The sequence below is a fragment of the Ambystoma mexicanum genome, chromosome 2p (assembly GCF_040938575.1).
Source record: "Ambystoma mexicanum isolate Mex_15411 chromosome 2p, UKY_AmexF1_1, whole genome shotgun sequence".
In the NCBI taxonomy this organism is placed as follows: domain Eukaryota; kingdom Metazoa; phylum Chordata; class Amphibia; order Caudata; family Ambystomatidae; genus Ambystoma; species Ambystoma mexicanum.
The window spans coordinates 1,386,653,270-1,386,671,727 of record NC_090923.1 but is presented as its reverse complement, the minus strand read 5'-3'; the positions used below and the strand labels follow the sequence as shown (position 1 = coordinate 1,386,671,727).

Below are 18,458 nucleotides of genomic sequence, written 5' to 3'. Positions count from 1 at the left end.
TACAGCTGTGTTACTCTCTTTCTGAAAAAACTCTGCCTTTTACGCCAAGAGCCCACTCTACTAGAGGCATTGGGGCCACTCTGGCTTTCATTGCAAATGTTCCCCTCGACACCATTTGCAAAGCAGCTACTTGGAGCTCTATTCACACTTTTACTCAGCATTACTGCATTGACACTCATTCCAAGACAGATACACAAGTGGGACAAGCGGTTCTGAGACACCTGTTTGCTCATGACTCTTCTCACATCCCACCTCCTTCTTCTGGTACTGCTCGCTAATCTATGCACAGCATGTGATCTAAGCAGATTCCACAAGCTTGTATCTGCTTAGATTCACATGCGACCCACCCTTCCTCCCCTCCGAGAGAAGGCGCATGATTGCTGGTAGTCTTACCTTTCTGTCTATCTGCTTGGATTATCAGTGCTCACGCTACTCCTCATGCTCCCTCATGTCAGAAAAAATACAATCTGAGGATCCTAGATGCGTGAGGGATCTTGGGTACAGTGGACGTCACACTAGGGATAGTATTACTGGCACGCCTGTGTCGACGCCCATTTTCGAGTTTCGAAAAACAAACTGTAATACTCCGCAGCTTCCACTAGATGTCGGCCTATGCACAGCATGTGAATCTAAGCAGATACAAGCATCAGAAATACGATTACGGTGAGTAATGTATCCCATACACACCAGAAGCACTTTAAATACTTTAGACGTATATACTATTACACTTCGGAATACTTGAATACACTTCAAAGGACACTTTCACTTTTGTGTTTGTTCGCGGTTACATTTGTAGCAATGTTAGAAAGGGAAAAGACCATGTTATTGTATTATCGGTTACTACGCGCAGCTGCGGTTTCTAACAGTTTATACAGTAATACATTTACTCTGTAAACGCATAGAGTAAAGTTACTTTAAGGGAGGAAAATGGTTAGTTGGTGTATCATTAGTCTGGTTCAAGGTTCTAGAGCGTTTCTTCACATAGCAAGTCTTTTAAGTCCAAAAACGCAACCCTCACTAAAGGCAGTTCGGAGAGGGCTCAAAGCCTTAACAAGCAGCAAAATATGAAGAGTTCCAGAGGATTTCTTCCAGTCTCTAGTGTTATAGAAGCAGCAAGTTAACAACTAACAAGGGAGACCTGTAAAAGGACTTGATGAAGGGACACAAGCAGTGGCTTGAGTCGGATGTAAGAGGGTGGGTGACCCTGGACACTTCTAGTCTAGGTGCACTCTAACACTTTGGACAGACTTCTTGGAATCGGGTAGACAATACCTTTCACCCCAGTACCTTAGGTTTGAAGAAAATGTTCGTGCTGGATGCTCTGGGATGTTGCAGTTCGGGTCCCGACCTCCGGATTCCTTGTTGATGACTGAAGGCAAGACAATGGACGGGATCTCTCGGCAGCAGTCTCGAGGGAGGACATGGGGCACGACTTTCAGCAACTTCTTGCTTCACTCTGCGGTTTTAGCATCTTTTCTGCAGCTCCAACAACAGACATGGATCGTCCGGTCAATCTTCTTCACTTCCTGCAGTCCCGCACTCAGGTGATGGGGTGTGGGCGAGTTGGATCGGATCTCTGGAGTGTCCTTGCAGGTTCAGCAAAGATTTGGACGGGTTCGGCCTTTCCATGACAATGCACTCAAAATGGGCAGCAGGTCTCCTTATATTGGGGTTCCGCAGCTCTGGAAACTCATAGGACCTCGGGAGATGGCTCAAGTCAAAGTTCGTCTTGGTACTGGTTGTTCCCACCAGCCAAACGGAAGGAGTCGTTGTCATGATCTCTGCTTCCAAAAGGTCAGGGTTTTCCCAACTCCCTTGGAAGCAGATCCATAACCCACGTTCCGAGTGCCAACCAGTCCCAATTGGGACCTTTTGGACCCAGTCCTGGCGCCAGTGGCACCAGGCTCATAAATATGCCCAGTCCCAGCGCTGGAAGCGCCGGGCTCATAATGCTTGGGTGGACTTACCTGCAGCAGACCATGCTGCTTACTTGCCTGCCAGTTGAGCCTCTGATCCTCTTCTGTTTGGAACTACTTTTCCTGTTGGGTGGGGCAGGAGCCACTCCCTAGATTCAGAACACTGGAACTCTTCTGGAAAGCAGGAACTCTTTTCTTACCTAGGCGTGGCTGTGGAAGGAGACACCTAAGCACTACAGGAGGCTATTTAAACCACACCCGATGGATGAATCTTGATTTGCGTTATTCTGCATCCTCTGCAGCAGAACGCTCATCGTGTCTTCTGCATCTGATCCTGGGCCTAAGGAAAAAGGCTTACCATCCTGAATCCAGTCTTCAGCAACACCTATAAAGACAAGAAAGAACAGGTTAGCATTACGGTCTTCAGTGACAGCTCTTCACTTACCTGGTCCATCGGCTGTCACCAACGCCTCGCGCTGCATTCCGGCATCTGAAAGACAAAGGCTTACCTACTCTTCGTGCGCTCCGGAGGTCTTCACACTGCATTCCGGCATCTGAAAGACAAAAGCTTACCAACTCTTCGCACGCTCCGGAGGCCTTCGGCGCTGCATCCCGCATCTGAAAGACAAAACAAGGTGCGTTTAAAGACATTGGGGAACTTTAATACTCACAAGCCATTACTCCTTTCCACATCTAACCCAGTGGGTATTCCGGCACCCTGCAGCCGCTCCGAACTTGTACCTGCAAAATAAAAAGACAGTTAGAGCGCATCGCGAAGCAGGCAACAAGCGTTTACTTACGTGCTTCCAGGCGCTTCTATTCATCACACGGGCTCCATCTTCAACTCACTTCAGCCCGTCATCCGCCATCGCCGGAACCCTGCAAAACAAGAAACATCATTACTAAAGACTTTAAAGAGATTAGAATTACTCGAAACTTACCGCTCGTGCAGTAAACGACGGACAGCAGTCCTCTGAAGTCAAGAGGCCTGCTCCCCTTATCCAGTGAAGAAACTGGTTACAGCACCCTGCCCCGAGGCAGATGGAGAGCACGGCGTTCACTTACCTAAGGTGAGAGCGTTAACCTTTGGGGTTCTACAGGAGAAGAGAAAGGGAAGAAGAGAGAGACATTCAATAACCCAGTTCCTTAATCCCATATTTTCGATCTGCAGACATCTTACCCTTCGAGTCAGACATACAGTGCACAGAGGTCCAGCCCAAAGAGCCAGCCGTGTGTTACACATCACCTTTGAAGGTACGGTATATGCCCAGTCAAGACCGGCGCCTCTACGGGAATCAGGTGAGCGTTACAGTCGTCCTCTTCGGAGCTCCTATGTCGCATAGAAAACAGGGTCAGGACAGCAGTGGTCACTTCACGGTGTTGCAAAGGGTCTGCAGGCGTCTCTGGTCGTCTTCTTCAGTTACTTAAGCTTCCAGTGGTCAGATTGATTTTCACTCCAGAAGCCTATTTTATACCGTTCCAGCACACACTCCTCTGCAATCTCTCTGAGCATTTTACAGAAAGGGGTGTTTGGCTGTCCATTCAGGACAACAATACTCCCTGTGGGAGCTGGTCCTATTCGGGAACTGTCGCAGACAAAGGACAGGGGTGGTAGACTCCTCCCCGACTTTCTTCCTGCCAAGACACTCTGGAGCATAGGCGGGGATACCCAAAGGTTCCCGCCAAAGGCAAAACACACACACTGACCTCTCCCTCCCAGGATAGTAGAAGAAGGGCTAACAAATGACAACCATGCCAGTAGTGGCAAAAAAAGAAAGGAGGCCCCAAGTTGGTACTTGGGTGCCCCTATTGTGCACTACCAAGGCTATGGACATAACCTGCGGTATACAAATTACACAATAGCTGGTAGAACACATCCACTGCCACCAGCCATAACTAGGAGATTGTCCATGGCACTCCAGATAAGGTGGTGTGTGCCCTCTCTGACTATAAAGTTTTGGGAGAGATACTAAGTATCTCTCGAACCTTAAGGACTGTAATTACTTGAGTACATAGTAAAATAATCTTAAAGGAGGATCCAAAGGGTCCCCATCAACACTGCCCATAAGAAGCTGTGTGCTGCAGTAGTAAAAACACTGATGCCTTTAAGAGCTATGGAGCAGACAGACTCCATAGTACAGGTAGAATACAAAGAATAGAGTTCCAAAAGACCGAGCCCACAAGAATGAATGAGTGAAAAAAGGCTCCAGTCATTCAGGATTTTTTTAAAAAAAGGTCCAGAAGTCCAGCAAAAAGTGCTGGAAGTCTCCCTAGGAGAGGGGATGAAGCATACAATGATATATCTCCCTAACAGCTAGTACGCGCGGTCAGTAGGGGATGCACAGCCCGACAACAGGGGAAGACTGCTGAGGCGCTGCAGCTCCTTGAGAAGCCTGAGTGGGAGGTCAGAGAGACCCTTAACCAACCAACGAACGCTGTTGAGCACTGTATGGCGCTTTGGGAGGACGGGAACATTCCCCCGCCAAGAGTTAACCTACTAAAACCTGAGAAAGGTTAGGGAGAGGGAGACCTCCTAACATTGTGAACCACAGACCAGAGGGGAGGGAGTCCTCCCCCTGGTCGAGAAGATTAAGGAAAGAAGTGCACAAAGGGCCAGGGAAAGAAGGTCATAGCCAAGAAAAAAAAAATAGTGAAGACAATTATGGGCAATAAGGAATGCTGATGTTTCTTTGAAATGTACTTTAAGAACTTTTGACCCAGAACTTTGTGTCCTCATTGCAACCTGGGGAAGGGATGCTTTCCCACGGGATACAGTATCACTTTGGACCTCATGGAGACTCACCACTTCCCTAGTTTAGTATTTAATGTAAGGCAAGGGAGTAGCTTTCTGACACAGAACTGTGGCCTCTTTATTTTGGACATCCTGACAGAGACTATAGTATTTTTAGTTGAAGCAGGGGAAACCCCTCTTAGAAATAGGGTAAGATAGGTTTCTTTTTCTTTTTTGTACTTAAAAATAGGTATTGGCCAATTAACATGACAACATTGTGTCAGACCCGTACTGCTGCACCCTTACTCTTCCCAAAGGGCTTAATGGCAAGTTGCCAATAAAGTACAGAGTGAAGCATAAAAGTGTCCACAGTTGGCATTCCTGTTGAATATAGTGTCTTAGCAAATGTGCATCTAAAGCATCCAGTTAAATACTATGGTAACTAACAACAAACAAGGAAAGACTCTTGTATGAATGTATAAATGTGTCTGAAAAAAAAACTAAAGAACTTAAAAGGGATTCTTAGCTTTCCAAACATGTGTAATACCAAGCTCTGTATAAATGTGCATGTTTAAGATTAATAGAAAGTCAGAGCTTATGTCTATAAACTTATTCTAAAATATTAAAAGTAGGATAACAAATGGGGGAAACTGCTCACTCTGCGCTAATTATCGAACCGTTGTGAGTTGTGGACTCTCGCTACCTCAGGTACCATAAGGTTTCCCCAAACCTTAGTCTGATTTGCAATTGTGAGATTGTGTACCTGAGTGTGGCACTTCTCTCTTCAAATCAATTTATAAATGGTCTTTGGATATTAGACAATGAGGTATATGAATTAAGAATAAGAAAACTTGCCTTTATTCTAGAATGTGTCCTTTTGTTGATGCCTGTAATTCCATGACCTGTGTCTCTGGAATGTGTGTGTACCTATCCTTCATCAACATATATCTAGACCCCCCTTATCTTTTTGTTTTTCTGGGAGGGTCCATGTCTCGCCACAGTATGCAGCATATTTTGCATGTACGTCTGCTGTTTCGTTACCTTTTGATATTGGGTCATCCCCATTAGTGTGGGCCTGACATTTTACCAATGTTACCTCTTCCGGGTAATTAATTACTTCAATTAGTTCAGCCAGTAGGAGAGCGTGTTGTACTGGGGTACAGTCTGCTCTCCTGAACCCTATCCTTTGCCATTTTATTAGTCCTGAGTGTACTGTTGATGTAACATATGCACTGTCTGAGTATATAGTTACTCTTTTCTCATTGCTTTCTTCTAAGGCCAAAATGAGTGCTACTAGCTCTGCTGCTTGCGCAGAGTAATGTTGTGGTAATTGTACATGTTTCACTGAAACGTAAGTCCAGTCGTCCCTCAATTGTATAACTGCTGCTCCTGTCCTTTTTATCCCATCACTCTGATCAATTGTTGATGACCCATCTATGTACATCTCTCCCCCTCTAGGGCATTTTTTTCCACTCTCCTTGTACTTGAGTACATTTCAATTGCCTGTGTGCAGTCATGTGCGTGCTCTCCATCTTCCACTTATTCTGCTATAAATCGGACTGGGTTAACGTTACTGCATCTTACTATTTTCAGCTCTGGTCTCGAGAGTATGATCTCGTAACCTGTAGCTCTTTGAGTGGTTAATGTGGTTTTGACTTGTTCAGTATTGCAAAAAGGGCGTGTTCCATGTATAGCGTGGTGGGGCACCTCATAGTTATTGAGGAGGATTTTTCTACCGCAAATGCCGCTGTGGCTAGGCTCTGTTCGCATGGGAAATGACCCATCATTACAGGGTCCAAATGGCCACTGTAAAATGCCACTAGCTTGTGTCCCATGTTTTGTTTTTTGTGTCAGTACTGCTTTCAATACTGCAGTATCACAATGTGAGAATGTCAAATTGCTCTTCGTAGTTGGGGGTGGCTAGTACTGGTGCAGTTGAAATGGCGTGTTTCAAATTGTTGAATGCCTCTGTCCTCTCTTGTCCATCCCAACTTCCTTTCTCCCTTCTGTGCTTCTCGAAGTGCTTTGAGCAGTGGTCCTATGTATGAGCTATAGTCAAAGACCCATGCCCTCCAGTAATTGCAGAGGCCCAAAAATTGCTGAAGTTCTCTGATTGTCTGTGGCTGTGGTGTATTTGTTATTGCTTGTGCCCTTTGTGGTGCAATGTTCCTTCCCTTTTGTGAAATGATCTGCCCGATATAGAGCACCTGCTCTTGACAATACTGCAGCTTCCCCTTGTCAACCTTGTATCCTTTCTCAGCCAGCACTGTGAGCATCTTTACAGAGTCCCTTCTGCACTTTTCCTCGGTGGTGCTACAGATGATGTCATCTACATATTGCAGCACCGTACTCTCCATCTCTGTTTCCTAGATCCATTTGTATTACTCTGTTAAAGATGGATGGTGACTACCAGTACCCTTGTGATAATCTAGTGTGTTTCCACTTTGTGTTGCGGTATGTGAAACTTGTTAAGTCTTGTGACTCGGGGTGCAGCGGTATTGAGAAAAAAGCATTTTTGAGGTCGATCACAGTGAATTGTGACGCCTCTGCTGGTATTCCACACAGTATTGTTGCTGGGTTAGCTGCTATTGGGTACTCTGCCTCTACAATGTTGTTGAGGGGCCTGAGATCTTGTATGAAATGCCAGGACCCTCCCTTCGCCTTGCGCACCGGATACCCCGCAGTGTTGCATGGTGACTCTGATGGTATCAGTATTCCTCTATTGACTAGGGCAGTTATTGTTTCATAAATATCTTCATCAGCTTCTTTTGATAGTGGGTACTGTTTCACTATGGGCAGAATCGCACCTTTCTTTAGCTTTATTTTTACTCCTTCAATGCTCTTTATGCAGCCTACGTCATATGGACTAGTGGTCCATAGAGAGGTGGGCACTGCTGCTAAGTCTTCTTCGTAGAAGGTTACCTGGGTAAGGGTTAGTGCTTCTAGTGCCATTGCCATTTCTTGTGCCACTTCTTTGTATTTCACTCTCAACCAAATATAGACGTTCATCTGGAACACCATCTCCCCATCTGCTGCTTCATCTGAGAATAGCTCCTCATCTGGCACCTGTGTTAGCCTGCATCCTTCTGTCAGTGCTATTACGGCTCTCCATGTTTTCCCCTCCCCATCTTGTGCGTGAATTGCTATGTAGTCTGTGGTTACCACAATGCTTTCTATGTCCACTGATATGATAGCCCCTTCCCTTTCACTTGTTGGTGTTTTTGGTCTGAAAAGGTAAGCTGCTGGTCTCCTCCACACATTGCCCTCAGTTCCTGGTAACCATGCTAGTGCCATGTCCGTCCCATATTGGAAGAGGTCCCCATGTACTGGCTCTGCCCTCGCTACTGTTTTGCCACAGTAAGCCTGAAGTATGTGTCGTGCTGTGAGCATGTTGATGCCTGGTGTGGAGTACACTATTCCCTCATCAGTAAAAGATATTGTCATGTTCAACCTGCTCATAATGTCTCTCCCGAGTATATTTACTGGGTTTGCTTTGAGTATAGGAGTGGTAGAGACAGATCGTGATCTCCAACAGATAAGGAGATGTTATCAGTAAAAAGAACCAGCCCTCGAGCCCCAGAGAATCCTCGAGTGTGCATAGCTTCGCCTGACAAATTGAACTTCCCTTCCCTAATGCAGGACCTAGTGGCCCCTGTGTCAACTAGGAATTAAAATGTTTTGTCACCTATAGCTACCTTTATGCGTGGTTCCTCCGCAGGGTTAGGTGTTACTGATAGGATGGGACACATCAGAGACATCTGTGGGCTGTCCTATTGTGGGTATATTGACTGTCCACTCCCTGTGTATCGGTTGTGACCTAGTATTGTCACCCTCCCCAATTGTGTCTGTTGTATTTGTGTGTCCGCGGGTATTGATTTGTCGTCCTGTATTTGTGTGAGCTGTTGTACTGTCTGGACGTGTTGTTGTGCCGTTGTGCTTGTTGTTGTGGTTGTTGGTACTGTACTTGCTGTTGTTGTGTTGTGTATGTTTGTAATTGTTGCTGAGGGTGTGGTAGTGGTGTTTGCTGTTGTATGAGAGGTGGTGCTTGCTGTGCTTGCTGCTGTATTAGAGGTGGTGTTTGCTGTTGTTTTAGTGCTGCTGTCCCTTGCTGCTGCTGTTGCTGTTGGTAAAATTGTTGTCCCTCATTGTACCCCTGTTGCCCTTGTTCTCCCTAGCCTGCCTGTGCCTGTCTTGCTCTGCATGTGCGCGACATGTGTCTTACCAGCCCACATGTCCAACACGTTGGTGGCTCCCGTGCTTGCCATGGGTACCCTCCCATGTTGTCTGAATATCCGTGTTGCCCATTTTGTTTCGGCCCCCGGAACCCTCCCCCTTGCTGTGGTGCTGCTGGCCCAAATCCCCTTCCTCTCATGTGCCCACCCCTCCCCCAGTAGTTGTTGGTATAGCTGTTCCCCATTTGAGGGTATCCACCTCCCATCTGTATTGTGTATGGTGGGGGTGGTGGCATTTGTTGTGTTGTCATCTGTGCTTGTTGTAGTGATGCTATTTGTTGTTGTGTATTGTCTGGTGTCGGTGTGGCCTGGGTGGGGCCTGTTATCAGTGCACCTTCCATGGCATACTTGGACAGTTTCTTTTGGACCAATTTCGCTTCTTCTGCCTTTCTGTCTTCCTCTTTCTGTTTCATCTTTTCTTGCCATAGTCTACAATGGTGTACTATTGTTAACTGTATCTCAGGCCATGCCTTTGCTTCCATCCCTACTAATTTCTTTAATTGTCTCTGTACTGGTTCTGGGAGCCCTTGTATTAGTATGTGATAAAAAATTGCTAGTGTTTCGTCCCACGGTTCTCGTGTTTCTAGGCGCCACTTCTCTTGAATCTCCTGTATGTAATCAACAGGATCTTCATTCTCACGCATTTTGCGTAAAAGGTTATTGTTCCTATGTCTGAAGTGTCTGGGTACTGCACCCTCCGTGCCTGCCATCATGTGATGTGTCGCTTATAGTTACCCCTGGGAATCCCGCCCTCTTCCAAATGTCATCTGCTGCAAAACCGAATACTGATATTAACAACCCCTTTACGTCACCTACCTCTAGTTTTTGCCCTGCAGTGTGTTTTTCCATTTCATATATCCATTTCCCGGCCCCTCCGCTCAGTGATGGGAGTCTGCATGTGATATTTTCCTTGTCTACATGTTTCCATGAGACATATTGTGGCCTTGCCCCCCCCTCTCTCTCTAGTAATGGCATTAGAGTGTACTCCTTCACTTCGTATGTCTGTGCGGAGATGTGTGAGTGTATTTGCTGTCCTCTTCCATGTCAGAAAGTTCTTCAATGAAGTCAGTAATGTGTTGTGTTACTCTATCACCCCTTGTGCTCTTGCTCCTCCTATGTTTGGTTTGCTCATTTTACTCTTCCTGTGTGTATCAGCTAATTCTTCCATCCTGCGTCCTCAGAGGTCTCTGAGTCTGCTAACATATGGCATGTGCTGCGCTGGCAGTGTCAGTGGCCGTGGCGTTCTTTCTCTTAGTTGCATTTTCTTTTCCTTCCCTGTGTCGTCTTCTTCCCGCATCTCGCATTATGGGTTATGTGTAATTTGCTTAATCCCTCCCCGCTTCCATCACTCCGTCCTGCACACAATCCCTCCTGCTCCTCACTGCAGAATCCATCTGAAAATGTCAATCCTGGGCCTGGGCGTTTTCCTCCCACTGTGACGGTCCCTGTCTGTCTGTGTACTCACCTTTCTTCTCTGTGCTCTCCTCCTGCAGTGTTGTCGCTACCTTCTTATTGCTACACGTGTACGTGGCTTCCTCCTTATTGCTGCACGCGTACGTCTTGGCCCTGCGTTCCTTGCATATCTCTCCTTGTGCTGTATTGTCTTGCTTGCCCACTCCACCACCTACTACCTTTCGTACTCTGCAAAGCTAATTCATTATTGTGTCACTTACCTGTTCTAATATCTTTTCTTCTTCCTCTTTGTTGCCCCATATTCCGCCCTCCTTTGCCAGTATACTCTCTATAACCTTCCCCTCTTCATATTTTCGTGCGCTTTCTGATATAATCTTTTTCCTCCACAGTCCCATTTCTCTGTCATTTTCTTCTCGTTCCTCCTCTCTTCTCCTAACCTCCCGCCGCTACATGCGTCCCACCCATTCTGCGACGGCCCTTATGCGGTCCTCTTCTCGTTTCCTCTGTTCTTCCTCTTGTCGTTTTAACCCCACCTTGTCACCCTTGCTTCCCTTCCTTCTCTCCTTCCTTTCCTGCTCTTCCTGCTCAAACTGTTTGATCAGCGCGCTCTGTGCTTCCCTTAATTCCGCTAGTCCTACCTCTAACATCTATCTCCTCTTCCTCCTGTGTCATTCTCCATTCCTCCTTTCTACTTACTTCGCTCCCTTTCTGTGTGTATTCTGTCTCTTCTTTACTTACCTTCTTTACCGCCTCTTCCTCTTCCCCTGTTAATGTCCCTCAAAGCTTCAGCAGCACCTGTGCTGCTCTCCATTCGTATGGTCCTATACTTGCTAAGTATAATTGCGCCCTTTTTCGCCCCCGGTGCTTACCTGTGTTTGTTTCGCCTCTGCTGCACTCCTCGCGCCCACCCCCTTTTGGTAGCTGTCTGCTGGCATATGGTAGTGGGCTGTATGTGGGGTTAGAATATCCCTCGGCAGCCGTTAATGGCGATCGGGTAGCTTCCCTCAACTCCCTCATTGGATACAGCCCTTCTGCCTCCTTCTTCACTTCTTTAGTTATGGGCATCTCTCCTTCACTTTCCTTCTTTACCTCTGCAACTGTGAATGATCCTTCTGATACTTCCTCACTTTCCTCAGCACTGTGTGTATTCTGGGGTGCTTTGCACCTGCCCTCTCCACTCACCTTTTCCTCCTTTACTCCCTGCACGGTGAACACCCCTGGAACATTTTCCAGAGGTCGAAAACTTCCAAGTGGCCTGCTAGTTTCTTTCCCTTGTATGTGTTATGTAGATATGCTAACAGTGAGTGCTGGGTGCACATATCAAACCTGCTGTTGGGCGGCCATGGTATCCTTATTTTGTTGTCTGTAGTTTGTGTCCATTCAATACTATACTTTACTATTTTATCTCTGTGTGGTATTAGTGTTGCGCAGATGTGTTGGAGTGGTGTTGTTAAGGCGCTGGACCTGAGCCCCAGCCCTGCTCCTGCCCCTATCCCGTAGTATGTAGACATTTTATAACTTCAATTTCTTAATACCACCGTTACCTGGCCCCTTAAATTGGGGTCTTCCGACTTTCCGCTGCAAGGAAAAGCAATTTCTTATTACAATAACTCGTGCGCAATGCCACCGCCCTCTCTGTCTTTACAACAATGTCAATGGCTCTGTCTTTTGTGCTTCTCCTTATGGAGCTAGGGCCTCCTTCGACCTGTGGCGCACGGAGCCCCCTGCGGCTGCGTGCCTCGTGAGGTGTGCTTTAAGCTGCCCCGCCTTTCCTGTGCTGCCGCTACTTGGCTCACCTGCAACGTACTTCTAGCTCCTCCTCCTCCTTTGCCCTCACTGCCTGCGCAGTGTAGGCCCTTTTGATCCCCCTCCCACCGGACGCACCAACTCCTTGTGCGGCCCCAGTTGTAGAGCACGTGCCGGCGTTCTCCATGCGCGGCCGCCTTTCCCCCTTCACCCCTCCCATACTGCGGGTCCCCTTCCCCCTTACTCTCGGAAGACCACGGCATCCTATGCAAGTCCTATGGGTGACGTCACCAATCGCTACAAGAACTTTTACTGGTACGTACAATTTCAGCAAATAATCAATGCGCGCCACATTTGGCAACCTTGTTCCCCGTTACCCCTACAGCTGTCTTCCCACCACGCCTGGAGTGGAGTATTCATGAATTACTTTGTTATTACAATCGTACTGCGCACCTGCTCGCGTGTGATACGCCCCCTCTCCAGGGGCGCTTAACCAGCCAACTGTCTTCCGCACTGAAAAACAATCTAGCTACCTCCTGCGGGAATACGTCATCTATTCATAGAGCTAAAACACTCAATAGGAATCTCTATCCATTCATTTATCACCAATCAGCGTGATCCGTCAATCGCACGTGGATGCCTAAAGCTCCACCCAGTCTGCTCTGTAGCCCTGGAAGTGACGGCCCTCGGGCCAGTCCCTGCTACAACTTACACACTAATCACCGCTCAATGGCCAAAATCTCTCTTCAACACCCTTTAACAACCACCCGCCACCCAAAATACACTTCCTCCCCCCTCCCTCACAACATTGTATTGCTTGTTGTGTGTGCCATACTCACATTGAACTCTCGCCTGCCGGTGCTGCTCGACTGCGGACACCCCTTCCAATCAGCTCGCCGCCTTCCTCGTCTGGACCACGCCTGGACACTCGTCAACCGCGGGCGGGATACTTCTCAATTCGGCCCCCGACGGCCAATCTCCAGATTGCGCTGTCCGGTAGTCTCGCAGTTCCGCGATGGTCCTGTAGTCCTCCAAAGGGGGTAACGGCAGAGGGGGCTGCGTTGCCGGGCCACCTTGACACAGGTGGCCTCGCTGTGATCTCGCTCAAATCTCAGTAGCGCCGCAAACTTGTCGGAGTAATTTTCCGGGGGCCGGCAGGGCCGTGCGTGGACCTCCGGGGTTGGGGAGGCCCCAACTCCTCCCGCGTCCCAACAGAGTATGAGGCACACACAAGAGCAAAGGGTTACTGCTGTTTATTACATGAAACAAGCAGAGACGGGCTCACAGGTTATAGACATCCAAGAGACCTCTTGATCTTGGTGGGCTCGCAGCCCCTTTTTCTAGCTGCATGACGCGGCTACGTGCGTCACCTAGGAAGACGGGCCCCAAAACCTAACGCCATCTTGGGTTGGCTCCCCGAGTGGTAGGGTCAGTATAGATACATATAGAAGAGACGGCTAGTGGAGGAGAAAGGGTCAGGTGGTACGCTTGGGCTGTCCCTAACAATTGTTACACGAAAGTCGTTACAAGGGGACAATTAGTGATTGGCTAGACTATAGTGGCGTTGTTGTGAGCCCCTCGTATTCTGATTGGTTCATCCGCGAGCCCCCAAGCCTGCGACTATCGCTGTTCCAAGCTTGCGGCGTACCTGGTGCTGGCAACAAAGTATGACTATGTGTCAGTGGCGGACAATGGACAGGTCTGACCATTGGCTGGTGTGCATGCCTTTCCCATCACTGTCGGTGTCCTGTTTGTCACTTCATTGTTGCAGACTGTGTCTCAGACGTGAGACCCCAGCGCTTCTCTGTCCCGTAGGGGTTGGCATCGTATCAGGTCGGCTCGGCCACATGTTGTGAGACCGTGGCTGTAGCAGGAATATGAGCATTTGATTTGTATTTCAGCTCTGAGGAGCGTCTAACAGTGGCAGGTGTAACCTTGGTGCGGGGAGCGCTGCATGTAGATTGCAACATTGCGGCCTTGGCTATGGGCTCTCGTTGGAGCTCGTTCTGCGTGATCAGCGCCTTGCAGTTTTGTCTGAGAGGCTTCGGCCTGGGGACTCTTGCTTTACGGCCTACCTTGGCCTGGCTTATGGGTGGCGGTACATGGTCCATAATATGGGGGTCGCGAGGGGCGACAGAGTGTCATATGCATTAGTAAATATGTAAGGTTACATCTTCATGGTTTTAGTGGCGAAGAAGCGTCTACAAGCATGCACACAAGCTCTTCTGGCTTCTTGCGTTTCTGCAGTGCTGTAGGTGGCCTATGTGAAACATAACGATGCATGTGTAGGTGTAAGTGGTCCTCTATGTCATAGCACTGAGTATGTTCTTCGTGTGGGTTGGTGTGTGGGTGTCCAATGTACTTGGTAGAACGTGTGTTCTTGTCTGTTGGCTATGTCGTCATGGCATCTCTAACAATGGCGGTATTTTGTGGTTACTGTCTAATCGAGTTGATCCATATGGTCGATGTCAGTTCCACCTGAGGTTCCCACACATGGTTTCATTGATGGGCAGGCTCCCTTGACATCTGGGTTGGCGGTGAGCAGGTCGAATTCTTCTCTTGGGGGGTGTTTGGGTCGTGACGTCCTGGGCCATGGTCTGGATGAGAATCAGGGGAAGGGGTCGTCCCATTTTCCCTCTTCACGTGCTTCGACCAACACTGGTCGTTATCAAAAAAGGGCAATTATTCTTATGAGGTCCTGTCACTCAAATGAGTGAATTCACTGTATGTATGCATAGATTGGGATAAAATCCCTGAAGTCCTGTACTGATAGGAATTCTGTCTTACGGCAGGATCTAAGCCTAATTGCGCCCTGTGTTTAGGACTCTGGATCCCAATCTATTTATACATACAGTGAACTCACTCATCTGAGTGACAGGACCTCATAACAATTATTGCTGTGGTCGAAACATGTGTCAACAAAAGGGCACGTTCTAGAATAAACGCAATTTTTCTTAAACTTAATTCATATGCCTCATTGTCTATTATCCAAAGACCATTTATAAACTGATTCGAAGGGACAAGTGCCACACTCAAGTACCCAACCTCACTAAAACATTAAAAGGTCTCTTCAAATCGAAGAGTGTCGGCAGTGGGCGTTCCTGCTGCAAACGGTCTATATAATTTAGGACAGATGTTGTGGTTCCCCCTGAAAACCCTTGGTCTATGGATTTGGGAGTGTTCCGTCTGTGCTTCCAGGCTCTTTCTTGACAGCATAGCAGTGCTCTATCTCTGTCACTTTGAGTGAGCTACTTGTCAATGAAGTGATTGAATAAGATTGGGTCAGGGCTCCAGAGCACTTGCTGAGGCCAAATCGATTATCCAAGAAGCCGCTAAATTCCCCAGAGTCCTCCTCTCCACCTTGTTCAATTCTGGAAACAGTCTATTGTAATGTTAATTGCATGAGAAATCTTAAAGCCCCCCTGCCCAAGTTTTCAAGTCTTAGACGTGACGGTCAAGGGGGCATTGCTAAACTGCTGGTGCCATTTGCTGGGTGTTCAGTAGCGGACAACCCAAAGTGATCTTTAGAAAAGTTTCTTTTGGCTCTATGCCCCACAGGTGACGACCTGAAACAGTGATAACGTGTTATGAGAGAGCACAATGTTGGAGTCAATAATACATAGAACTAATAAGCCATGTTTGTTTGTCTTCCATGCTTCCAATGTGAAATATTGATCACTTTGAGAATCTGATGTTTGGTAGTTTATGGGTCAGGGGACAATGGAAATAAAAAGCAATAATTCACGGGGCCAACCAAATTCAAAATAAATTAAGTATCAAAGAAAAGGTTAATGCAGTAGGTGGTGTGGGTCCAGGCAGGTGGAACTCTAGTATTCCAGACACAACATGACCCATGAATACTCTAAAATCAAAGAGGCATTTGCGCTGGAGATGAACTGGAAGCAGGAAACAAGAAAAGCAGCAGAGAAAAAGCCAAAACACATTGAGTTGAAAATCCAGCAAACTTAGTCCCCCTTATATAGTAGAACTGTGCCATAGAGATATGATACACAAGTCTGAAGCATTGCTATGCCACCATTGAAGTAAAGGCAATGATGCTGTGATCCTCCTAATGTCTCTAGTACAAGGTTGGTGATGCTGTAGCCTTCTGCATTGGTTTTGGCCCCACCAAATTCCAGTAAAAGCTCATGTGTTTGCTTCTTAAGATTACAATGTTCTAAAGCATCCGTGCACTTTCTTAATGTCCCATTATATGATGCATATAAGATAGCTCCTGTTTTTAATGCATGGGCTACAGGATATTTTTCATTTTTTCCTAGATGCACTCCTCAGCCTATGTGAAGCTCCACAGCCTACTGCAAACAGCCTCCATACCAAAGCGAGAGGAAGCCTGCTACTTGCTGGGCAAGCTGGAGGCCCCCCTGATGCAGTCTCTATACGCCAAGACCGAGATGTTTTCATGGCTGGTGCCCATTGTCCGTACACTGATGAACCAATGCTTCGAGTCCCTGCAGCTGCAGTACTACCTGCCCTCTCTTCCTCCCACTAATGGCAGTCCCACCTTCTACGAGGACTTCCAGGAGTACTGCCGCACTCTGGAGTGGAGGTCCTTCATCGAAAAGCACGTAGGTAGCCCCCAGCTCTGGGAGATAGAAATCTTTGTCTTGATTCATCAATTTCATATTTTCTTTAATATGCACACATATACAACCATCATTAGTCATCTCAATGTTTTTGGATACATGTTGATGAGCCATATTGCAAATAAATCAAGAATACATAGATTGCTGCTTGATACAGCCTTCCAATGCTGTCAGTGGATTCTGGTGACTTCAGAGACCTTTGAGGCCAAAGGATAAGGGATTTATTAGTTTCAACAGAAGCATGTTTTGTGTGGATTTTTTAAGGCTCAAAGTGAATATTTGAATGAATAGCGATGTGCTTAGAGAACTACGGGGGAACAGAAAGGTACACTGATTGATCATCGGTTTTAAAAAAGAATAGAAACATGGTTGTTTATATTAAACTTTGACAGTGGTGGGGCTTCTACTTTTGGTGAATAGGTATTTTCCAAATACCATTTCTTTTGGAGTTATGAAGCCTGCTTGTTGACAAGTGTAGATTGTTGTAAAAACCTTTGCTTGTAGTTATTCAGTAATGACGTGGTTGTTGACCAAAGGGAGCCAACTGAAGGGCCGGCTCGTGCTTTCTATTTATAGTTCAGAAGGAATGGAATGAATCAAATGGAACTGATTACTGGTGTAAGGAGAAAAGGATCTTGGTGAATTGGTGGCTAGAACTAAGTCACTGGTGAAGAGGCAAGCTATTAATGTACAAGCCAAGTGCACAGTGTAGTGCTTCATTGACATTTGTTGTCAACAAAACAAGGACATTAGCCACTTCTGCTTGATATGAAAAAATAGCAATCTATATAGTATTAGATGTTTATGGGTAATCAGTAGGTTCCATCCATAAGTTACCTCTTAGGCAGCAACACCATGGGACGATCCATAACAAAGTGTCATAAAGCTGCAACACGGCAGCAGCGAGCGTAGTAGGAAACTACTGATTGTTAGTATTCACACTCAGGTGGTTCTGAAAACTGTTGTGTTAGAGGCAGTGATAAGTAATGGTTGTTGTGTGTAAGGTAAGAAAACAACTGAAGACTGCCTGAACGCAGTTCCCCTTAGACTGCTGGTGCCATTGCTCCGGATAATAGTGCTGCAGATTTAACCTCTGTGTTCCTTTATCAGGTGCAGCCTGCCATGTCCCAGTTTGAGATGGACACCTTCGCCAAGAGCCATGACCACATGTCCAACTTCTGGAACTCCTGCTACGATACATTGATGAGCAGCTCTCAGCGCCGTGAAGCTGAGAAAGCCGAAAGCCGAGCCCGCTTTCAGGTGAAAGCAGATAGTTTATGCTAGCAAATATGCTTTCTCGCGTCCTGCCGGTCACGTCATAGACTTTGCCATTTTTCCGGATTGTGGTGGGCCCTTTGCATTAGGAATGGTTGGGAGGGTAGGTTGCTCATTATCTAGCTAAAGGTTGAGACAATGTTTTATTTGGTGTAATTCATGTGCAAATGGTTCCTTCGATCTCAAACGAGAGGCTAAATAGTTAAATGTGGAATCAGTAGACTGGCTCAGTCATTTTATAGCTTGTATGTATGTATGTATGCATGCATGGCTGTCTACATGTATGTATTAATATATATACAGTCAGAAACCTGTTGTCAGGCAATCAAGCGTTACAAAAAAGGGAGATACTGCAGACTGACGGGGAGAGCTGGGGCTGTGATGGGAGAGTGGTGGGTATCGGGTAGTCCATAACAACAAGGTGTTCCTTGAAGTGCAGGAGGGATTGTGTCAATCTGATATGTGTCTGTATGTTATCACAGAGGTACCCTAAGTTTATTACTTGCCAACATTGGGATTGCTGAGAATCTTGATAAAATGA

At 46.9% G+C, this 18,458-nt stretch overlaps 1 protein-coding gene across 4 annotated transcripts in view; it reads left to right on the top strand.

The window, feature by feature from the left end:
* The window catches only part of NBEAL2 (neurobeachin like 2), a 1,179,347-nt gene that overhangs the window by 821,598 nt on the left and 339,291 nt on the right, over positions 1-18,458 (top strand). For all 4 annotated transcript variants that reach the window (XM_069645798.1, XM_069645800.1, XM_069645799.1 and 1 more), the window contains 2 exons: positions 16,319-16,624; positions 17,753-17,902. In XM_069645798.1, coding sequence (XP_069501899.1) covers positions 16,319-16,624; positions 17,753-17,902 — 456 coding nt within the window. The remainder of the gene's footprint in view (positions 1-16,318; positions 16,625-17,752; positions 17,903-18,458) is intronic.